The sequence below is a fragment of the Plectropomus leopardus genome, chromosome 23, assembly GCF_026936395.1.
Source record: "Plectropomus leopardus strain MGB_pleo_1.0 chromosome 23, ASM2693639v1, whole genome shotgun sequence".
In the NCBI taxonomy this organism is placed as follows: domain Eukaryota; kingdom Metazoa; phylum Chordata; class Actinopteri; order Perciformes; family Serranidae; genus Plectropomus; species Plectropomus leopardus.
In genome coordinates, this window is record NC_142198.1 from 2578287 (window position 1) to 2603610 (window position 25324).

A 25324-nucleotide genomic window follows, 5' to 3' on the forward strand; every position below is an offset into this window, starting at 1 on the left:
TTGAGCAACTTTCTTTTATTTGCTTGCAGTTACATATAACGTACATGTTGATTCACATACTGTAGGTACTCAAGTAGTTGTCTGTACAGAGAAAGGGTCGGTTGATGCCAGTGTGCTTTTGAAATGTAGAATACAACCTGATTTGTGAGGGCTCATCTGCACATCATCTCCGGTCAGTTACAAACAAGCACCTTCATTCACCCATGTTTTGTTTCAAATATGGCCCTTTTTGGCAGTGTAGGGACAACTAAAATCGAGACACTGAGACTTAGACTGCACTCCAGACACAATGGATTTGGAAAATTTGACCTCTTGGGGAAAAAAGTCATGGAAAGACCCTCAACATAAAAGTCAGAAACTTAGGCAAGATCCCCAAGAATGTAGTCATGTGAAATCATTCTAAACCTGACAACACACCGTAAACACAGTTACTGCACTAAACAACTGTGTTATTCTAAAAATAGTAAAAGTTTGATATTTCAACATTCCATGTTCTCTATCAAAACATTGGCATGATACTTGATTAAGGATACAGCTGACAGATAGAAAAGCTTTTGCAGTTGCTATTTTTTTCTATGCTAGGTAGTTGCTATCATTGCAAAGCATTGACACATCAGTTGTTGCTTTGGAAATAGTATTTAACACCAAGCAGAGAAAATTTCACAAGTGTTTCTTATGTGATTTTTCCATACCGGACCATTGATTATTTGAATGTCTACCTGGCAAGGAATTTCTATGAGTAGCATTTACAGTTGCCTAGTTCTACGCCTACATTGCTATTAGTTAAGTATTGACACATTAGCTGCAGTTGTGGGAGCAGTATACTTTACACAAAATAAAGAAAATCTCCCAGGTGTTTCTCATGTTGTTTTATCCAAGCTGGATCACTTAAATGAGCAACTACCGGGGAATTTTCCAAATTCCAGCTTTGGACGAAACACATCGTACAGCATGATGTTGCGCTGCAAACTACTCAGTTTTAATTCTACCACAATCTGAGCAATAAATTACTAAGTAGAAGCTTAGTTGTCTTGTGTCAAATGTAAATGTAGATCTGCTGTGTCTGCCTTTCTAGAATACATACCTTGATTAGCATGTGCTGGATAACATGAGTGTCTGTCAGTTCGTTTACATGATGCTAGAAAAAGTCAAATTATTAAGTCAGCCCGACTAAAACTGGACTTTTAAAATACATGTGAACATGTAAGTCAACAGAAATTGTATGTGAGTTGAATTTCTAGAAGTCTGACTAACAACACCTAGATATTGCAGTTGGGGATCGATTTACTCTTTCAGGAATTCTCTGCATGCTCCATCGTCTCCAACCCCACAAGTGGAACAGTACAAATTCATAAAAGAAAGCCGGGGAAAACAAATGACGAAGAAGAAGGGAAGAAAACAAGACAAAGGCAAAAAGTAAAGCGAAGAGTACGTCTGAAATGTACAGTGCCGAAAAGTTATCCATGTTTTCACCATTTGACATGCAACCTGTCTGCCGCTTGCTAACTTGTTTAGTATGTGACGTAATAGGTCAACCGGAAGAAGGTCCAATAGCAGCTAGCTGAAAGGGGGCATATCTCCACCTCCAATGGCCAAGTCAGAATTACAATAAATCAGTTCTCAGTTCTCCTCTGGTGCTTGTATACTAGGACAAGGACAGTAGTCTAATTAAATGGCCTAATCGTGCTATAACTGTAGCTCTACTTAACTTTGCATGGAAAACTTACGCAGTGAGTTGCAGTGGGATAGATTATTGTGTTGTCCTGCCAGGAGATTGGAAAGGTGTTTGGCTCAGACTCTGGGCATAGTGGAAGGAAACCAAGCAAAAAAGGACTGCTTAGAAACAATGACATTGATAACCACACTGGGAACATGATTGGGGGACCAACACAGTTTGGCACAACAGAAAACTTTAAGCGATCCTGTCGTTGTCCCATGTCATGTCTTTGTCAAGTTGACTCCACCAAAAACCCCACACCATTTATTCCGATCATAAGTACTGTACAGTATGTGCATGTGCAGGCATCATGGTATGCAGCTGCTGTATGGAGTCAAATACACAGTGCTTAGTTCCAGACATGGACATACATGTAAAAAAGGGTTAACCACAAGCATTACACGCTGTGAGCAGCATCACAAATAACAGTGCAGCCAGGGAGCACATAGTAAGTACAGACATTTGTATCATTAGTGGCATATGCGTCAAAGCATTAACTGACATTGACTTTGTAAGGAAGGCAAGGCCCGTTGGTCATCAAAATGTAATGATTGTATTTGTGTAAAATTAACTAAGCGTGTTGATCCAAAAAAACATGAACTCTTCTGTTGTAGGCAAAACTTTTCCTTTCCTGTAGCACCAACCTCGGCCAATGTCATAACTGCATTTTGACTGCAACTAATGATTTTTTTTTTCTGTCAGTGAATTTTTTGACTTGGATCTATGTAATATCAGAAAATAATAACATGCCCATCATAATTTCCCAGAGCCCAAAGTGTTCTAGTGGTCTGACTAGCCAATCACAACCACATTTAAATCCCAACAGATGTCAGTGGTGGTTCACATTTTGAATAGCATCTGTGGTGCTTTTTAGCCACAACTGTCTACACCCACATTTAGCTAGAGAGAAGCTAACAAGGCATCTAGGCTTGTAATTTGTTGACCACTGCCAACAAAAAATAAAATTTGTTGTTCATTAGCGAGACATGAGCAGCATTTCCAGGCATGATTGTGCCACCAAAAATAGGTATTTTAAACTAAAACATGATCTTTTCTTAACCATAACCAAGTGTTTTTTGTGACTGAACATAGCCACAGTGTCACAAATCTGCGACATGATAACATACAAGTTTACATTTCTGTGGTTTGCAGAAATGTACAATGCCAACATTTATTCTGAGATTGGGTTGAGGCTGGGAGTAGCAAAAGCATACTGAAGCATTAAAACAAGGAGTGTAGTATCTTGACACTTTAATAGTTTTGCTAGTTAGCTGTTACAGCAGTTCTCCTACTGTCTTAATTTCCTGTGGCAGCAGTTCCCAACAGTTTTTAGACTTGGACACCATCTTGTCAACGCTGCCATGGACAAGTGTTACGACTTTTATCTCTATCACCTAATTGGATAATCTCAAGCTGTCAAACTCTCAAAGTTTTTGCTTTTTGCTCTCTAGCTAGTTGCAAAGGTAACACAAATAGCATGTGTAGACTGAATGGTTACACCAGTGATGGTGAGCAGATTACCACATGTACTGATGACCAACTCTCTGTTGTTAAATCCGCACGAAGACAAGCAAACTTTGTCAAGGGTTTGGTCATTTTGTGGTGTTAACCAGAGGTCGATTTGTTAGTATTTAACTGGGGGACTCACTTATTTCTCCTGCTGTTGTCTCTCATCTCTCCCGTGTAGTGTTGGCAAATATACAATAATTATCAGATTTGTACGATGATTTTGCCCTCTGTACGATGTACGATCAATAATTCCAAAATTGCCATAATGCACAATAATTTGACAATTGTGACACTTACAGTAAGCATTTAGTTCAGTTTACATGTTTCATTTTAATTCATTGTTTTATTTCATTGTGTTTAGGCATCACTTCTCACATGATCTCTTTACAGCCAATCACGTCAATCAGCATGCTGGGAAAATTAACCTACTCGTTCTCGTGATTGTGACTGGCGTATGGTAATTATCTCAAAATACGATCATTGTTTAGGCCCTTGTACAATAGTCTAATATTTCCAATCTGGCAACACTGCTTCCGCATGTGTGGGATCTCACTTACTCGAGTCTCAGTGCTTATTTACAGACCTTTTTTAAGATGAAAATGTAATGTAATGTTATATATTAACCAAAAATTATATTTATAGAGAATGTTGCCTGAATTTTAGGAAGAACATTCTTGGAACTGAGCTTTCTTCCTTTTTTTTTCCCCATTCAGGGGTTCTTTTTCGGGAGTTTTTCCTTGGGTGATGTGAGGGTCTAAGGGCAGAGGGATGTCGTACACTGTAAAGCCCTCTGAGGCAAACCATGTTTTGTGATAATGGGCTCTATAAATAAAACTGACTTGAAAACTGACTTTGGAACGTAGAGAAAACGTTCAGTGGTTGCATTGTACCATTCGTTTTTAAATCATAGACTGAAGCGACACCTTACAGACAGCCTGTCACTCTAGCGCCCTTGCTGATAAAATATGTTTAACTTTGGGCCTTAATAAACTATAAAGTTTTTAGTTACAAAAAAACTCATCCCCCGTACTGTTGTCATGATTGTTGAAATTAGCTATAGAGACTAAAACTGTTTTTCGTGTCATGCTGTAAAAGTGTTTATTTATGCTGTAAAGTTGGGCATTATAACAATGGAGGTTAATGGGGATTGACTCTGTTTTGAAGCCTCAAGTGGCCATTAGAGGAACTGCAGCTTTTAGCACTTTTGCATCGGCTTTATTTCTCAGCCATGGAGGTTGCTGGTTGCTGTATAAATATAGACACAGCCTTAAAATCTGTCAGCAGACATAAGGTTGGTATCCATTTTCATCTATTTCTCAGTAAGAAAGCATAGGAGTTTTTTTTACTTACTGACCAATTGTACCCAACGGTTTTCATGTTTTGTTTATACAAAAATGCCTGCAACATGCATACCTTATGCCTTTGTCTTAAGAGAGCATTGCTTTAAAAGCCTATTTTGACCTTATACCACAGTGACAATATAGCACTGACATTGTGTTAAAAAGACATTCTGATTATCTGATCACTGACACATAAATCCATAAGGTGACACTTAAAATAATCTTGTCTGAGAAGTAACAGTTTGGGGTATCTCGTACTGTAATGTTTCCCCATGTTACCTTAATACAGACATTATATTTGATCATTATACTTTGCAATAAATCCATGAATGTTAGTGATTTGGTTCTGAAAATATGTCTGCAAATTTCACAGTGTTCAGTGACTTCATAAGCCTTTGTTAACCATCTACAGTCTCTGCAAAATCTCCGTAAAAAATTAGCCCGCGGTTAGCATTTCTTTAACATATTGCTTCATGCACCTTGATGAAAAACCTCCTTATATGTTTGGTACAGTTTAAATATCCAGATAGATATACAAGCAGTGCATTATGGGACATAGACATACAACGACAGCCACACAAAAAAGGTCATTCAGACATTTTAGAGAATTGTTGTCTAACCAAGAAGCGAAGAGATAAATTTCAAATTCAGATTACTGTTTTGTTTCTGTGTACAATTGATCATTTCTTTTTTGCATAATACATACGCACACTTCTGATTCATCCAAAAAGAATGTCCTCGTGCACACACACAAAAAGCTCTTCTTTCGAGTGAGTCTTTGCGAGAAAGAACACACTCTTCTTTAAAAGAAAACTGACTTTTAAAATCTTGGCACAACTTGAGAGTAAGAAGGAAGCACTTTAATCTAGTCGTGGTTGTAAATGTCCGACATGGAGGGTGATCGTCTCGGGTAAGCTTAATGGAGGCTGCTATTGCTGATGTCTGAGCTCGAATGGGTCTGGTTGGATAGTTTTCCTCTCTCGTCATGGCACTGATACATGATGGAAGGTTTTCCGTTTGACATCCATAGCAGCGTGGCACTTTCTCTGCTCCTATGAGCCAGCCAGAGGCTAAAACTGAGAGGTTTCAGTGAAGGAGATTGCATCCGTCTTGTCGACGGTGAAGCCTCCGTTGACGTAGGATTTCTTCTCACACTCTTCATCATCTAAAGTGGCTTCCAGGGCAAAGGGGTTGGCGACATCCACGTCCGATGTCAGATCCATCCTCTCCAGTTCCCTTTTGGATAGCTTCTGGACAATACCGGCGCCGTAAGCATCACCGAGAACGTTGATCATTGTGCGGAACCGGTCCCTAAGACACACCACTCATGTCAATCTACAACATTGCTGTTAAAGGGATAGTTTGCATTTTTTAGGTGGGGTTATATGAGGTACTTATCCATAGCCAGTATATTACATACAGTAGATGTCAGTTTGCGTATCTTCAGTTTGGAGAAGCAGGCTGGAGTCTGACTCCTAAGCTAATAAAGGCACTGCTGTGCAGGGGTGTAAGTATAGACAGTGTGGGCAGTGCTGTTGGACAGGGGCCCATGAGGTGGGGGCCAAAAAAAGTGTTGGCTGGAAAGGGAATGCTTGTGAGTGATTCCGATTGCCACCTCAAAAATGTACCTGTGTTCAAAGAAAAGCTTGTGATTTATGTCATCAAAAAGGCAAAGCCCACCTGTGCCATGGTTGTCTTTTCTTTTTTTCCTTTTTTTGTAAAATAGTCTGTAGCAATCGATAACATAATTCTATGCTTCTTCTACTTAACTATCAAATCATTTGTTGTTTTCTGTGGTATTGTTGTCATATATACATACACAGTAATGATTGTTTGGTAGTATGTATGATAATATTGTCCAGTGTCAGGTCTTTTTTTGATCATGTGATGATAAGTTTAACTATAGCTAGTTTGGGAATAAGGACTGTTGTAATTACCTAATACCACTGCTGCTGTGGATAAGGGTAGCCACAAAATGTATTTTAGCCACCTAAAATTTTAACTGTATCTTATATTTAGAGTATTTTCACTGCTTTACCTTTCCATTAGACAGTCCTTGATAGGGAAACTGTCAACGACTTCAGTTTCTCGTCTATGCCATTGCGAAGTCACCAGACTCCATTAACAAAAACAGTAATTTTAGCTCACTGAACACAGAAGCTGCTGATTAGGGATGTAATGATTCACTCAAGTCATGATTTGATACGATTCACGATACTGAGTTCAGGATACAATTTTCTGCTGTTCAAAAAGAGTATCATGGTTCATTTTTCATCTCACTAATTTGAATCTCACATATCTTTAATCAATTTTTTACTGCCGTTATATTCCTACTGCTGGTCTACTGCAGCTTCCTTCAGTTTTTGGTTAGTGTTATCGTGCAATTATGGTGAATCAAAACTAACCCTTTGAAACATGGTTCGAGTTCATTTTTATTTTACTGCTTTCAGGTGCCTTTCATAAGTATTCAAATCTTTGAACCCTGAGCAAATTGGTTTGAGTTCTTCCAAAAACGTGGAAAAAAGGCAATGAGCAACTTAATAAGAAATAGTACACCTACACAAATTCCAAGCAATCACTAGAATTAGAAAATTGTAATTTTTAAAAAGGTTATGGAAAACTATATACAGAATGATAATGATGATAATGATATATAAATATGTCACAGAATTAAACTTTTCAAGCACTTTTTCAGGTGATTTTCTAATTTCTTTGTTATTTTTTTTTATCTTAATTTTCTATTTTATTTTAATTTCTTGTTAGGTCTCTAATTGCCTTCTCCCAATGTTTTCGTAAGAAATCAAACCAATTTGCTCAGATTTCAGAGGGTTAAACGCCATAGTTGTACACTAACACAAACAAAATAACTGATGGAGGCAGCAGTAGACCAGCAGCTCCTGTGTCCAGTGATGGTAAATGGTTTTTGTCAGTGGAGTCTGGCTATGAAGAAAGCGTAATTACTTAATTTTCCTCTTGAAAATCACTGTCTGACAGTAGGGAAAACTGGTGAAAACATACACTGCTTAGCTACAATTTTGAGCTTGAGCCTCCTTTTTCCAAATTGGGGGCCTGCTGAGTAACATCTACGTTATGTAATATACCGTCTAATGTATAAGTGCCTTATACTTAGAAAAATCTGAATTTTCCCTTTAAGTTAGAAATTAGGCAGAATAGAAGAAGTCAACAGGTAAACTCACAGCAGCCAATCCACAGCGACTATCAAAGTGACATCACTTGCAGGTAATCCAACAGCTGTTAAGACTATCACCATGGTGACAAGCCCAGCGTTAGGGACTCCTGCTGCTCCGATACTGGCAACTGTTGCTGTTATACTGAAACACAAAGATAAATATTTATGCCAAAAACATTTTGTTAGTTATTTTTTTAGAGTGATCATCAATAGGAAAGTTCAAGTTTTAAGGAACATTCAAATAATATAAAAGCCATTTTAAAATCCAGTTGTAGGCCACATATTAATCTGAAAAGTTTAACATAAAAAATTGTAAAATGAAATACAATTTCTTTCTGTATAAAAAACCAACCTGACAAAATCCTTATTTTAACACTGTTATGTTGTTATTTTTAACAGAACTTTTCAACATATTCTTACTTTAAAATTAACACTTCTGTTTGGTTCAGTGCTTTACAAAATATTACTATGAATTGAACACTTTTTCATTTCACTTTTTCAGTTTACAGTTTTATGGTTTCATGATTCAGCACTTGGCTGGTAATTTTACAGACATTTATTATTTTTGTATGTTTGTTGTTTGTATTTTTTCTTCCATGTTAATGTTTTTAGGTGTGTTTGGAGCCAGTAAGAGATTACTGCCTTGGTTAAGTTGTATTTTATAGTATCACAAGTTGTAATTTGAATGCATTTATAGCCTACACTTAGAGGAGCTGGCCATGATGTACCTGATAGTAACAATCTGACCCACATCCAGAGTGTAGTCATTCAGCTGGGCGATGAAGATGGCGGCCACTGCCTCGTAGAGCGCCGTGCCGTCCATGTTAATGGTGGCGCCCACTGGAAGGACGAAACGGGTGATCCGTTTGTCGATGCGATTGTTCTCCTCGGCACATCGGAAGGTGACAGGCAAAGTGGCAGAGCTGGGAGACAAGAAAGTGATGAGCACACAATGCAGCGGTTGTGTAAATCGTCCACAGCCCTAACATTAAATACAAAATATAACTGTATTTTGCCTTTAAGGCCTTTTCTGCACTAGTGGAATTGGTGTTAAATTACACCAAATACGATCTGAGCTCAGTGGATTCTGACCTGGAGGAGATCATGAGTGCTGTGACCAGAGCTTGAGCCATTCCCAGTGTGAATGTGTACGGGTTCTTCCTCACAATGACAAAGAAAATCAGCGGCAGACACACAGTGGCGTGGATAGCTAGACTGAGGGACAAAACAAATATTACAGAATAATATACAATATATATGATGAATTCTGTATTAAGAGCACAATATTTGACCTTCGGAAAATTTGATACTTTTGGGTTCTGTTCTGAACAACAACACTTAAAGTTGTAGATGGCAATTTTTAAAAGAAAAAAACAAAAAACTTGTCATATTTGTGGAAGTTGTCAGTACTAAATGAGACAGATAATCTGTGGAAAAAAATCATACTCCTCTGTCTACTATATTATTGGGGTGGCTGTGGCTCAGAGGTAGACGGGTTTGATCCTGGGCTCCTCCAGTCAACATGTCGAAGTGTCCTTGGGCAAGATACTGAACCCCTAATTGCTCCTGATGCTGCGTCATAGGAGTGCGTGTGAATGGTGCTGAGTAGCAGGTGGCACCTTCTACAGTAGCCTCGGCTACCAGTGTGTGAATATGTGTGTGAATGGGTGAATGTGACATGTAGAGTGAAAGATCTTTGAGGTCAAAAAGCGCTTTACAAGTGCTGTCCATTTACCATCTATTAATCCTTTAATGACTTCCTGCATGTAAACAAGAACAACCAGATGAAGTATGAATCAAGATTCTTTCCTCGAATGTTCCATAAACATATTTCAGTGTACTGTTTAGCTGTAAAATGAAAAAGTTGGTAAGCGTTTCTTAGTTTAACTATATTTAACATAGCCAGGTCACCAGCTTTTTCATTTTACAGCTAAACATTGCACTACTTTGGCAAATCATTAGTGAGTGACTGAGTTTACTTGAAGAGAAAATACCACAAGAAATTGATATGAAATACTTCCGTTTGTTTTTAATGATAAGGGTAGCAATAATTTAACAAATAACAAGAAACTGGTTAAAATTGATGTCCTAAATAATCATAACTGGAAAGATCGTGTGAATGAAATGTATGAAATAGAGAAGATTACTATGAGACTTAGAAAGCTGTTGATTGTGGCAAAAACTCTTAACTATAATCACTGTGATTCATAGTTGTAAAGCAATAATGCATGAAAAAGTTGCATTCAGAACGTTCAGACAGAATGAGAACATTGCGGCCGCATGTCGTCACAGAAACTCTGGAAGCATTGGAGCAGCCCTGTGACCTAACTGGATGGGATTTACTGTACGCTCTTTAATGGTGTCACTGAGATTTAGTGGCATGGGCGAAGCTTTGATTACTGCATCTGCAGGTTGAGCAGTTTTAAATGTCCTTGGCCCTTATCAGTGCCTACACAGAGCTCAGCTTTTACTGTACCACTGGAGGGAGAATCGCCCCAAATGTCAACCATAAATCCCAGCATTCTGGAACAGGCGGATACAGAGTAATGGGACAGCTTACCCACTCAGCACTGTCACCATATAAAGACCCATCTTCCTGAAGATCTCCCAGTCTTCCACCTCGATGATCTTAGCAGCAATTAGGAACAGGATCCCTACTGGCATGTAGCTGAAAAACACATCAAGATCGAGTCATCTGGGGTACAGAATTGAAGGTTATAGCAAATATTGAGCATTTGGACTACAGCTGAAATGTTTGCTGAAGTGATTAATTCAATTAGCAGAAAAATAATCTGCAACAATTTAAATAATTGCTTAATTGTGCAAGTCATTTTAATACAAAAAAATATGACTGGTTCTAGCTTTTCAAACATGACTATTGGCTGTTTTTTTTGTAAGTCTTCTATGACGGTTAAATGTATATCTTTTGGTTTAAAACGGTTGGTTAACCCTTTGAAACATGGATCAACATCAGTTTATTCTGGTGCTGTATTCATACATTCCATATCAAGGAAAAGAAAAGAAATTTGCCTTTTTTTCTTTTTTTTTAAATTTGCGCCTAAATTCCTAATCTTTTGAGAAGTTTCTCCATTTGCTATCTGCTAAATCTAAATTTTTAGTTGTAGCTACAAAAATCAGAGTGATGAGACAGAAAGAGAGACAGTGGTGCCAATATGTTTGTTAGCCTGACACGCTAACAGTTAGTAATAGCAAGTGTCGGAGAAGCTCATGAGTGTATTGTTAGATTTGTATACCAGATCGCTAGATGGCACCTATTCAGTCCAATGAGAGTTTCATTACATTACTTCATGTCACCCGAAGAATATGTGCAGTAGTGTGTCTACTGCTGGCCCTGCCTGCCAGTTCACGCTCGGTTCATAGACTTTTCATCATGATGACATCACAGATTTTTAAATCACTTTTCTCAGCTCAAGAAAAGTTTTACAAATATAAAACCTCCATGGTTCAAAAATTCAATAAAAAAACCCATGAAGGATTAATAGTTGACTACAAGGCATTTTTTTTCTGCAATACTGCAGACCTGCGAGTGGTCACTGGGAAGCACGACTAAAATTTACTTGACAAAATACAAACGTGGCAGATTTACATGGAATTAAAGCCACAGACATCCTAAACTTTACTAAACTTTAGCTTGAATGTCATATATAATGGGGTATAACCTAAGAATGTTAAAAGTTTCCAATTTGCACATCAACACCTTGACAGCTGTTGCCAGGTGCAGAGTGTGAGCATGTGAGGTGTATTATGCTTTGTTTGTATGGGTCTTATCTTGAGGTCAGAGGTCTAGGGATGATTACGTCTCGGAGTCAGATGAGTAGAATATTGATACTAGGCTTAAATGACATGGACTGTGGCCCCTTAATGTGTAGATGCTTGTACCTATATAAGACACATGCATGAGTTGTAAGACAGAGATTCACATTGGTCCTGAATCTTCTCCCAGGCAGACCATGGTGCCTGGTGGATGCTGAACTTTGTTGTAATAAATTGATTCTTATGCAACCAAGTCAGTGTCAGCGGAGGTCTCTTCATCGTCTACACATCATTGCTACTTAAGAAACAACGACACATGAAAAGGCAAGAGAAGAGACCAGCTTTGCTCACACAGGTCAAGGGAAAAAAATCATGAGAAACAGCACCATGGAAAGAGAGACAGCCTGTGATCTGACTTTGTTATTAAGCATAATACTTACAAGAACAGATATTCTATTTAAGTATTTGACTGGTCTTCATCTCACCCCCCAGATGCAACAGGTTTTCTGTTTGGCCCTGCACTATTTGACAAAAAATATTTCAACTCAAGATGAAACTGTCGGCTTTTTTTTAAAAAAAACACTTATTGTTTAGCACATGGACTTTGCAGCCCAACCCAAATAACTCCATCTAAAGGGCCGATCACACTAAAATGCGTCTCTAGATAAGCGTCGCCAGCAAAACCATTGTTTCACTATGGTACAGCGTGCCTGTCGGCTCTCTTCTCTTGCTGCTGAGTGATACGTTGTTCTGGTGGTTTTTGGGCACACATATAAGATTTGTTTTGTTAAACTACTCGTTCAAGCCTTTTTTCTCAGTCTAAAGCGAAGATGTCGCTCTATATTTGACTCAGGAAAAACCAAGCAAATTGCCAGAATAAATGTTGGCATTGCACATCAAACAAGCTGAAAACACAGCAATGAGCTGCTCAATCCCAACCATGTTTGTTGTTCACAGGTAACCTTTACCTCCAGACCAAGAGCAAGTCAGCTCACATACTGCGTTGCTTAAGATACCTTGATATGGTATATATATATATATATATATATATATATATATACAAGTACAATACCAACTTTTCCTTCTGGTAACTGGGCTGGGAAAAACATGGCAGCAAACATGACAGCATCAGGCGGGTTTAACCAGACTTGCTCTTAAAATATAGGTAGGGGACATGGTCAAGTCTCAAGATTCATTCTTACAAAGTCAAGAAAGTGCATTTGTATAGATGTCCAAGTTGTACAAACTAAAAGCATGATCAACAGTTCACCATAAAGCTTAAAAATGTTATTGTAGTCTTTCATACATACCACATAATGATCTGGACCAGTTTCATGGTTGCTTCATTTAGGGCATCAAAAAATTCCAGGAGGATACGGCCTTTTTCGCCCATCTTCCCAATGACCAGGCCAAAAGCAACACAAAAAACTATAAGCCCCAATACGTTTATTCCATCCGAATATGTCCCAACGATTTTATAGTCCTTGGTTATATTCTGCCGAGAGAGGAAACAAGGAGGTGATTCATCCAGCTAACCAAGAGCAGGCCAGGAAGCTGCTCTCACAACCTCATCAGCTCACTCTAAAGACCCATTGATAAGCTGTGCAAATGTTCTCTACAGGATCACAGCCCAGTGACCCATGGCTACTTATGACTCATTATTGGGTCTTCTGATGCATTTAGATCAGACACTGGTTGCCAGGTGCAGAAACATGAAACGTCAAGTGCAGCAGATGGAGCAACAAGGACACACTGTTGTCATGTAAACATTCAAACCCCAATGGCTGTGATAATGGTTGTTCCCAACAAAAGACACATGAAGGTACTTAAAAGAAAGAGAACTAAGTGATGTACATGCTTACCTCCACCACAGACATGATGGTAGTTGAGAGAGGTGGAATAGTGGTGGTGTTGGATATCACTTTCGGAGGCTCTAGCTCTTTACGCTTGGTCTTGTACTGAAGGGTAATCAGTCACATTTAACAACGTTAGAGTTATGTTCAGATGGTCACTAAAAACTCACCATACTTTGATGTACGTTCAAAGGGCACATTAAACACAAAAAGAAAGTCTCTTACCTGCTGAAAGCAAGCCTGCACCAAATTTTCAGGAAACATGTTTCTGTTGATTGGGGGGAAAAAATGGTGGGTGAATGTAAAATACATAATATTAACTGCTGTTAACATGTTAAATGTTACTTAATGTTAACAACAGTCATTCTCTGACGTATGGGTCATTGCACCAACTTTTATTCAAAATACCGGAAATAATGATTTTCATATTCACAAAGAAGCTGCGCCCAACTTAAACTGCTAAAACATATATTTGTCCATGCCTTACTCAGGGGTGCCAGGATTCTGTCAGAAAAGTTGTGCGGGCTTTGGTTTTTTCAGAACATGTTGTACATTTTCTCAAACAAAAGCATTAGTCTTTAATTCAAGAATCTAAAGGTAGGATGTGTGACTAACAGAATTACAGTCTGAAGTATTTTGAGAACAGTATCAATCAGTAGTATCAATCATAGTATCAATCATAGTATCAATCATCTAGCATCTGAAAGTCCCTCTCTTAAAGCTAAAACAAATCTCCATGAGGTCACCCTATGAGTAGACTTAACATTTCAAGTTGCTGTAACTTTTTGAGTTAATGTAACATTATGAGCTGATGTCATACTTCAAGCTGAGGAAACTTTTTGAGTTGATGTAATTTTCTAAGTTGATGCAGCTTTTTAAGTTGACATAACTTTTTGAATTGATGTTACTCTCTGAGTTGATGTAATACTCAGGGGCAGCTTTGGCTGAGGAGGAAGAGCGGGTCGTCTACCAATCGTAGTGTTAACAGTTCGATACCAGGCTCCTCCAGTCCACATGTTGAAGTATCTTTGGGCAAGATACTGAACCCCAAATTGCACCCATGGCTGTTCAATCAGTGTGAGAGCACATGTGAGTGTTTGAAAAACTGAGTGGCAGGTGGCACCTTGGACAATTGCCTCAGCCATCAGTATATTAATGTGTGTGTGAATGGGTGAATGTGAATTGTGAAATGTGAGAGTGCTTTAAGTGGTCTAGAAAACAACTAGAAAAGTACTACACGAGTGCAGGTCCATTGACCATTTACTGTTACGAGTTGGTGTAACTTCTTGAGTTTACATGACTTTCTGAAACAGACATGATCACACACACTTTTACAGAGTGTGTGGTCGAGTGCATTAAGGTGTAAAGTTAGGAAAAGGTTCTAAATTCTAACTGAAGCTCTCTCTTTAAGTCATGAGACAACTTTCCATTTGTGGAACATAACACAACATAACATAACACCATGACTTCTGGTACTACAAGGACATGCAAAAGACAGAGAGATGGTAAGGCATTGGGATTCAGCCAGGAGGAGGTGATAGTGGCAGGCTTTTCATCCAAACTTAGATATTAAGAACAAGTATTAACACTTTTCCGTTTTGATGTGGTTGAATGACACATTGTACGAACCAGCTTGTTTAAAGCATAAAGGAAGAACAGAGGTGACAAATGATTATTGATGGATCTCCACAAGTAAAGTATTTCAGTTTTAAACTATAACTGAAAGACCTAAGGTTGGAGTCTTTGTCACTTCAACATGTGAATGAGTGGACACTTTATGGTGATGAAGAAACTGAATCACGACTGAGAGGTCACCTTAGGAGGTCCAAAAGTGTGTCAACTGTTGTGACATTGGGCGTGGTCCCGGCTCTGTCAATGTGCTCAGCTGTCTGAGACACTCCTGGTTTGATAGTCATCACCAAAATAATCCCTGCAGAGGATAACACTGCTCAGTATGCTGTGATGACTGCTTAACTCATCAGCAGGTTACACATCAACCACCAACTACTGAGAACTACAGAAGTGAATAAAATAACCAACTCACCGAGAATAACTGCAATGATAGTTGTTGAGAAGTAATAAATGACAGCTCGCAGACCGATCTTTCCTGATACCTCAGAGTCCAGGGCTGCAACACCTGTCGACAGAAGCACAATGTGTAATTGAAATCTAAATTGATAACTCCAAATTTCAAGTCATTGCCTTGTACTTTTGGCTGATTTTATCAAATTTTTGGGTCACCTCTTTTTTGTTGCTTATTGCTTTCTTCCCATGTTTTTGAAGGAAATCAAGCCAATTTCAAAGGATTAGGTAAACTAGGGTGGAAAATATTTACTTTTTTTTACTTTGTTGAATGTATTAAAAAAAGTATAATCTGATTAATGAAACACATATTCATTGTTATTCATATGTTTCTGTCACCCTCGATGAAAGATAAAAAATAATGTTGTATGCCTTTGTAGCCTGTACTCAAGTTAATGTGTATCTGCATCTGCACTAAGGTGAGGTTATCGTGAGCGGAGGATAAGAAACATCAGATGACAGATTTATTTGTCATCATTTTCTGAAACATAGTATAAGAAAGAAAATGAAATTGAAATCAGTCCTTAAATACTGCTACTTCTTATGGCGTTGAAAGAGGAGTTGAGGAGTCTCAACGCTATGATGTGTCAGGAACAGGTTGATACAGAGAGCGTGTTCAGAGATCAAGACACAATGGTGGCAAAATTGGGGAGTAGTTATCAGAAGGGAAGGCTCTGCTAGCAAAGGCCCACGACAGGCAGAGTATACAATTAACATAAAGGTGATTGCAATTTTGAGACAATTTAGTCTGTTCCCCGTTTTTTATGTTTGTAACATTTGAAGACTCAAAAATGTCTACCATCAACATTACCCTTGAGCAGCATATTGCAATGGAGAGAGCAACAACCTTTAGATACTTGTTTGAGCAGGAAAAAGAGGGCCCCAGGCCTGATACTACCAAAACAGGCCACCCTTTATTTATTATGAGTGAGGTGTGCGGATGTAGAAAACTCCGGGGAAATGCAGATGGAAAAAACTAATCCTCATGTCATCAACAACCAGTTCAGGAACTGCTATCATGGACAAACAACGGAACAAAATGCACAATACACTCAATCTGAAGCCTATTAAAAACAGTCCGTTGGTTTATTAGGTTTAAAGCTATAACAGTACGTTCATGTGGCGTGTTTACATTCAAAGTCAATGCAAAGATGCAGACAGACGCAAATTCACACCAGATGGTGCAACGGACATGACGGGATTGATGTGAAAACACAGATTTTGCATCTTCATGTGAGTTGAAATTTTTCAACTGGGGCAAGAATTTCATGTGAGGCTGTGTTGAGATAGACAGAACAAATAAGGACAAGTAAGGATTAGCGAGCAAAGCTATAAAGTTACATGGTAATCTCTGAAAATACACCTGTGTCTGTGTAGGCTATTTTTAGAGTTTATGAATGGTTACTGAGTAGCAGGTGGCACCTTGTATGGTAGCCTCTGCCACCAGTGTGTGAATGAGCAACACGTTCCCATCCCAACTTGTGACATGGTGTCACTCTGTCAGTGACCTTCCGCAGATACTTATGGCATTTTGGGTAAAATTCAGAAATAATCATGCTGGGGTTACCTGTTATCATGCTTGAAATGATGAGTGGAAGGATGACAAGCTTCAGCATTCGCATTAGGATCTCTCCTGGGAAGCCAAAATACTGCTTGTGGAGATGGGAGAGGGAGGCATACTCTCTGACCACCACGCCCAAACTGATCCCTGATCAGGAGAAAGACAGAATATCATCAGAAAGAATTCTTAGTCAAAGCAAAATGAAATAAGATCAAAGAAAAAAATGAGACATTGGATCAAAACGCAGACAACAAAAATGGCACCATAATTACAGGACATGACTCATGCAGGACAGACAAGCACAATGCAACTTTATACACAGAACACTGAAAATGGTATCACGAATGTGACTTAAATGAATTTTCTCTGCAATAGCAACAGTCATGATCACATTATTTCACAGGTCAGTGAATTTCACCTGTACAAAATTCATGAGGCACGACACACATTATATTGTCACTCTATAAATGTCATGTACTCCGTCCAATGATTTTAGTAATGCACTCCAATCCAACGTCTGCGTTATCTCACCTAACAGACCGCCATTAAAGACACCTGTAAAACAATGCGATGACACAGCAAACTTGGGGATGCCACGACTACACTGATCTATCAAAACATGACCTATACCTGATATAACTGGCCTGAAAGAACATTTTCACCACATGCACCACCACAACGTTTCCACCACATGCACCACCAACTGCAGCAGCAGTTTGGATCTGCAGCGAGGACATCTTACTGCTGCCATCTACAGCAGAGTTCCTACAGCTTAGGCAAATTAGATTTTACATTTTTTATTTTACATAGAGTTGAGAATTTTCATTTTTGTTCCAGTGAAAAAGTTGGATCTGGTTAGAGGTGGGAAATACCTAGCATTTATTGGTTAGTTTTCATGACTAACTTTGTGTGTCTCACGCTGTATGTGGGATTATTCCACTGCTTTAACACCCACAATTAAGATATTCAAGAAGAGAGATTTGGTAAATTATAAAACTTTTTTTTAAAAAGTTACCAAAATGGTACCAAAGAGTTACCAACAGGGCACATTAGGATTAGGGGAAGGAGGCACATGGTAAAATGTAGAAAATAAATATCACATTCATATAGGAAATGAACACAGGACTCCTGCATGAAAGTCCAGGGCTCGCTGGAGCCATCCATCACCCCTTCTGCCCGTTCTGTAGGCATCCTTGTGCTGCCTTATATTATCTCATAACCGGCAGCTCTGTGGCGTATCATGGGCACACGACAGGTTACGTCTGGCTGCATTCTTAAGTAATGCTGCCTGTTTGCTTATGAGGCTGACGTGGCAGGTGCCATCTGGCCATCCGGCTGTCCGGCTGTCCAACGCTGTATAATAAAAAAGTGTCCAGCTCTCTTCTCAATTGATGCTGTCCAGGGCACGTGAAAGGTGTCTTTTGGCATGGGGAGCCAAAAGCACTGTCAAAGCAATGGTACTTTACAAGTTCAGAATGAGAATAGGCTGGGAATGCTGCTCTATGTACAGCTCTCTGCTGTCTGACTTAATAGTTGAACTTTTATTTTCACTCGGTGCTATGGGTATCTTTGTGTCCATGGCAACCAAAGAAACAACACAAGATCAGAGTTAATTCATATTCTATAGTAAGATAGTTATATTGCTACGATATTTGCTGCAGTGACATCACTGTTCTTACTGTATTACTCATCAGAAACTGCTTGCTTGTCCAATTCGCCAAACAGCCATATAGTAGTGCGACAGATGCATACACACTGGGCTTTCAACGGGAATAGACAGACAATATTCTAAATTGTTGAATTCTTGCTACACCAGATACACACCTCTAAGTAATTAAGGGACTAATACAAACCCTTTGCCCCTTTGTGCCTTACTTTTCCCCCAGATTATGGGCCATTTAGCAATCTCGAAAGCTAGTTCCAAAATGAGGTCATCAAGGTAAAAGAACAGCCAGGGACAACAGACTTTATTGCCACTGGAAATAACCTCTGCCTTGCATCTAAGGAATAGTACAACATCGATAAAATGAAAGGCACACAGTGTCACTGACACTGCTATATACATTTTGAACAGACATTAAACTGCTCCTGTCCTTGTAATAAATACAATATAAATATGTTTGGCCCTCAGAAACTATGGCCCCAATATATTCCACTTCAAATTACCAAAAAGTATTGATTTGCTCTGAACCTGGGACTCTCTGCCCCCTGGGGTGTGGGGGTGCCCATTTTATCCTTTTAGTTTTATTTACATCATAAGATAACATCAGCTAACCAAAAGCTATGAAGAAAAATATCAATTAAAAAAGAGATCTTTCTAATACTGAATCAATTATTAGAGGCAAGTTGAAAATAGCCATCCAAAGTATTTCGTAGCCAGAGAGTTCCCGTGATGTTGTGCGTTCACAGGTCCTGGTGCGCTGGTATGCACGGGTAATCATTACCATACCAAGTTGTGTTTTTATTGAATTAGCCCACTTACCCAGTGTCCTGTATGATGTTCAATTTCAGTGAACTTAGGTGTTCTAGTTGTTGGTGAATATGTATTTATAATGTTTCCTCTAGTGGCACCCTGTGGTCCAAATGTCTGCCTTGCTTTCTACTAAAGGCATCTCACACTGTACAACACAATACATACTTCAAATTGTTAAGCAAAACTAATCTTTCTCATTTGTTTGACTTGGGTCACTTACAGTGCTGCTGGTGTAGCTATGGACTCTTAGGGTCCTACCTTTCCTCTGGCACGAAGCAGTGCACAGGGCAACACATGGGTTGTGGGTGGTTGAAATAATACATCATTAATGAGGAAAGTATTAATGACATAATACAAAATGTGAACATAGCAGAGAGGAGAGCAGAGCTGCAGATTATGTGACATTTAGCAATCTTGAAGGCTTGTTGGAAAATGAGATCATCGAGGTAAAACAACAGCTAGGGACAACAGTCTTTATTGCTGCTGCTTAATAAAAACTGCTCTTCACCTAACCAACAAGAAGACATCTATAAAAAGAAGGGCACAGAATTACTGACAATATACAGAGTGATGACCCATTATAAAATGCCTGATACTCTACAGACTTCAATGAGGATTATTACTTGGTTTGTCAAAAATATACCCTGAAAAATACATTCTGAAAATTCAAAATTCAAAATTTCATAATAGAAGAATCATTACTAAATGAAGCCTGTAAAGTTGGTATTGTAATTGATAAAGACAAACAAACATATTTGAAATGTTTCTGCCTCAGAGAACGGTAATACTTTTGGATCTAAAACTTTATTTATCTTCTGGTCCTGCACCATTTAATATCATTGAACTATTGCTGTCTTGAGGTAATATATGTTTGGCCCTCTAAAACACTTGGCCGCAATATATTCCACTTGAGCAGTGCAAATTGCAACAATCAAATAATCAATTATTTGCATGCCCAGAGCTTCATACTCAGATGAAATGAATATCCAGTACAGATAATAGGCTTTTTACAAGTACAAATATCATAAAGTAAAATGTATTAATATCTGTACTAGTAATGGAGGAAAAACTAATTTATGAGGCAGATATGATCAACTCATTTGATTTCTGGTTTAAAATAACAACTTCTGGTTAGATCCCACTAAATTCCAGTTTAAAACTAGCCCATTCTGAGTACAGTCAGACTACAGATACAGATAATCCCTCATCATTGCCCATTTTGCCTGTTTGGTAATTCAGCCCCTGTTGGTGCTGATGCATGCTACTGCTGTTCATTTTATACTTTTATTTTCACATAACATCAACTCACCCAACACCAGTATAAAGCAAAACTTATGAAACAGAGCCGTCAAATGCTTAAACAAGGTTGAAAATATTCATCCAAAATAGTTACATCTAATCCAGAAGGTTTGTTCATATACTGTGTTCTCAGGTCATTACCATAGCTGGTTGTGCTTTTATTGAAACACACTGTATTTAATCTCACTCATCTGTGCCACACACCAACTGACATAAAGTCACATACAACACAGAACCAGCAGGTTTCAGAAAGCCAGATATGAAGTCCAGCTGAAATTAATCTTCCCTTTTGTAGACAAGAAGTGTGATTTTATAATTAATCATTAATATATTTTGGAGAATATATCAGGGCCCATATCCAAAATACTAGGGCACAGAGACACAATGTCAACAAATCTGTACTGATAATTGTATCTTACAAGCTACGCTAGAGGAGTGGAAGAAAAAAGACTGCATTAGCATCAAAACTGACTGTTGTTGACGATAGCATACTTTAGGCTGTTTTATGTGCTACAGCTGACTGAATTAGTTACATAGCCTGCCAACTAATGTTAGCAGGGTACCTTTCCCTGCTAACATTAGTTGTTAGACACGTGTCCGTGTTTGTAGAAGGAGGAGACGTTAGTTAGAAAGCTAATATGGGTTGCAGAAGGGGGCGCTGTTATGAAACCAAACAATACAAATTTCTCCCTTTTTTAAAAAGGACAAAAGATCATCTACAGAGCAAACATTTTTGCAGTATGAGATAAAAAAAAAGTAACTGCTACTGCTTTTTAGAAATGAAACTAGGACTTTTACAAACCACAAATTGAGAAAATGCACAGACAAACGGCAAAATACTGAAATTGTAAAAGTATGTGATGTGTTTAATTACCTTTGGACAGAATATTTACAGGTCCAGTATGTAGGATTTAGGGGCATCTATAGGCAAAAATGTAATATAATATTTATAACTATGTTTTCATAAGTTTAGCCTATAATCACCTGAAACTAAGAATTGTTGTGTTTTTGTTACCATAGAATGAGTCGTTTATCAATCCCTCCAAGATTTTGCATTCTCAACAATAAAAAAATAATTCAGCCAATCCCAGTGAATTTTGTGTGACCGTGCAATTTGGTCCAATCACAGCAGCTATACTGCAAAAAATAAAATGGGTAAAATCTTGTTGAGGAGCATGTGTGCAGGGTATTGATTCGCTCAGCCCCTGTCTGTGTTCATCACGAGTCTACTGCTTCAGGACTGGACTTCTGTGCCTGGGAAAGAGTCACACACACAGTGACAGGGCTAACTGTTAGCATCACATGGCTAACATTACCTAACGGTAATTTACATGTTTAATGACAATCGGGCCATTTCATGTCAGTGTGAGATTAACAGCTCAGTGTGGGATGTTAACCACTGCTGCAGGGCTTCTTCCCAACAATACGCTCTGAATCCAAGACACTTACCCCTGCAATTTTGCAACATGTATCACAATTTTTTAGACAAGTTGCTGTGAAATCATGCATTTTAGGCTCCAACAATCACAAAACCAGCCTGCAAAATCCAGAAGGGACTGGTTTATATCTACACATGATGCAGGTCCTTTTTAATTGAGTCCACCATGTTGTTCGACATTAGCCCCAGAACAGACAAACCAAGCACTGGCACTGGACAAGGCCACCGCCGTTATCACGTTGCCACCGAGGTTCACTCTACACACTTAGCACATGGGAGAAGTTCACTGACAAGTTTCAGTTCTGCAACCTCACCACTAGATGCCACTAAATCTTACACACTGGACCTTTAAGTAACTCTCTGAGAGTGAGATAACAGTCAACTGTACGTCTTAGTACACAGCTGGAAAAAGGATGTGGTTAGCTTTGCTTGGCATGAAGACTGTAAGCGGGGGAGAACACTTGGCCTGGCACTGTTCGAAGATAAAAATACACTTATCAACACCTTTTAGGCTCACTGACTGAGACACCTAATCTCTCTATAAATACAATTCTCAAACAAAAATGCAAAATGACATAACTTCACGCCCATATGCCTGATCTGTTGTGAACTTATCTCACAGTGACTCATTTGGTGAGCAACAGGATCTCATGCTCCCTCCGGCAATAATTTCTGGATAAAATCATTATGAGTTAAGCATTACTTTAGTATATGATTCCTACTCCTATTATAAAGTCATACTAAACAGTCAAGTGTTTGTTAAACATTGAGCTTTAAGGGTGATGTTTTTGACCTTTGGACAGAGCCAGGCTAGCTGTTTCCCCGTGTGTTCACTATTTATGCTAAGCTATGCTATGCTAGATCATCACTTTTCTTGTACTGCTTTCGGATGCCTTTATTGGTGTGATTTCTTTCAAAAAATGGTAAAAAGACAATGGGCAACTTGGTAAGAAATGTTCCACAAACTGCATGAAATTAGTAGATTTTGGAAAATTGTGTAGGGAAAATGTGTCTGGTAGAAAAAGAAACAAAGTTAGGGGAAAAAAATCTATCTTATTACATATCTAGATTTATCTTGTTGAATTCTATGATTTTAAGCACTTTTCGCCAAGTCTTGTTTGCCTTGTTTGTTTGTTTGTTTGTGTGTTTGTTTTTACTTTCTTTTTCTTTTTTATATTTATTTATTATGACATTTTCAGGTAATTTTCTTGTACTTTACTAATTTCTTGCTATTTTTTGGGTAATTTCTTCTTTATTAACTAATTGCCTTCTTCCCATATTTTTTAAAGAAATCAAGCCATGTTAATATTCCACAAACTACAAGGAATTAGAAAGTTAAGAAAATTATATTTTTAAAAACTAGGAAAAATGTATAGGAGGAAAAAAAAGCTGGGGGGATTTTTTTTAAATGATCATAATTTCATATGTAAGTTTTGTTACAGAATTATATGATTTTTAAGCACTTTTCACCAAGTCTTGTTTGCCATGTTTTTTTTTTAACTTTATTTTTCTTTTATTCATGTTGGGTTTAAGTAATTTTCTTGTACATTTTACAAATTTTCTGCTACTTTTACGTAGCTCGTTGCCTTCTTTTCATGTTAAGAAAGAAATTAAGCCAATTTGATTTTTTTATATTACTTTTTTAAATTTGTCTTTTTTTTCATGTTTTTAGGTAAATTTTCTTGTACTTTTTACAGGGCTTTTTTTTGCTACTTTTGGGGTCATTTTCCCTTTTCGTTGCTCATTGCCTTTTCATGTTTTTGAATGAAATCAAACCAATTTGCTTAGGTTTTATAGAAACTAATATGCGCACAAACAAAAGGTGTTTTGTTATGCGAGCAGATGCTGCTACCTGCGTAGCAGGGGTCTGACAGAGAACATGCACCTTGCACTGAATATACACTCTGTGTTGCCTCGGTGCTGGGACTCCTCACAGACCCAGCATCAGTTGTCACTTCAGTCTGGTCACGTTTGAATGAGACACGTCCAGACACTGCTCTCTGCCTCTTGAGGACAGAGGCTGTGTCTCCTGCAACACCTCGATCAGCACCCATCCATTCTTCTTTTGTGAAAGATAATTATGATTCAACAGAATGATTATCCTCAACACACATCTGGCGTTGACTGTTGCAGTTCAGTCAGGCACTGGGCAGCTGCTGCAAAAGAGCTTGATTTATTTCAACAGTGACAGCAGCTGAGAGCAAGACTGAATGCTAAAACACACAGAGGGAGGGATGGACATAGAAACAGCAATGAGGATGAAAGCATTCTCTCAGCAGACATGAGCAGACATTTATCGGCTTCCACATACCGAGCAGCACTGATAAAACCGTGGCAATCAGAAGCCAGTTCCTCTTCAGTAAGCCTTTGAAATTCACGCCTCGTCGCTCTTTGTTGCCCATCATGTCCATGGTGCTGCTTTTCCTCCAAAAAAAGGGAGAGGGATCACAATGGCCCCCTTGGAGACACAAAAGGCTCCTGCGGTCTGGATGTCAGATGCAGACGACGCAGAGGAGGATGGAGAGGGCTCGTTGCTACAGCAAAGGATGCAGCCGTCAGTTGCTGCTGATGGCCAGAGATGGTGTGAAGCAGGCTGGGAGTGTGTGTGTGTGTGTGTATGCTGGAGAGAGAGAGGGAGAGGAGGAGGAGAAGGAGGAGGAGGAGGGAGGGAGCGAGACAGTCTCCTTCTCACTCTGCCACCCTTCCCCCACTCAAGGTGTCCTGACATTTTCTCCTTTTTATGAATGACACCAGCCCATGTTATAATCAGAGTAATCAGGAATTACAAATTACAAATAGCCCATTTTTAATCCTTTAAAACCTGAACAAATTGGCTTTATCTTAAAAACACCAGAAGGCAATGAGCAACGAAAAGAAATGACCAATAAATTAGCAAGAAATTAATAAAAAAGAAAATTGGTGGAAAATTTGTTAAAAGATTACAAGAAAATAACCTGATAAAATAATGATCCATAATAATCCAAAAAAAGCAAACAAAACATAGGGAAAAAAGTGCTAAAAGAAATAAAATCATTCTGTAACATAATTCAAAATATGTATTCATAAATATGTTTTTCCACGCTTTTTT

The 25324-nt window shown here is 38.5% G+C and overlaps 1 protein-coding gene across 1 annotated transcript; it reads right to left on the bottom strand.

Annotated features, from left to right (window-relative positions):
- Positions 1–24875, bottom strand: slc1a1 (solute carrier family 1 member 1). The gene is made up of 12 exons (XM_042512646.2): positions 24548–24875; positions 17033–17173; positions 15428–15520; positions 15199–15313; positions 13609–13651; positions 13393–13488; positions 12841–13025; positions 10317–10424; positions 8849–8971; positions 8485–8679; positions 7764–7898; positions 1–5877 (listed from the first exon to the last, which is right to left on the bottom strand). Exons 1-12 carry the CDS (start codon positions 24645–24647, stop codon positions 5637–5639), a joined length of 1575 nt encoding a protein of 524 aa, XP_042368580.1. The 5' UTR covers positions 24648–24875; the 3' UTR covers positions 1–5636.
- Between the last annotated feature and the right edge of the window lie 449 nt (positions 24876–25324).

What these genes read in the sequence shown, in the direction of transcription:
- slc1a1 (XM_042512646.2), bottom strand. Translation starts at nt 24,647, where the DNA reads ATGGACATGATGGGCAACAAAGAGCGACGAGGCGTGAATTTCAAAGGC. An exon ending in TATCATTGCAGTTATTCTCG is followed by an intron (nt 15,314 to 15,427) that starts GTGAGTTGGTTA and finishes TATCCTCTGCAG; the next exon opens with GGATTATTTTGGTGATGACT. An exon ending in TGCAGGCTTGCTTTCAGCAG is followed by an intron (nt 13,489 to 13,608) that starts GTAAGAGACTTT and finishes ATTACCCTTCAG; the next exon opens with TACAAGACCAAGCGTAAAGA.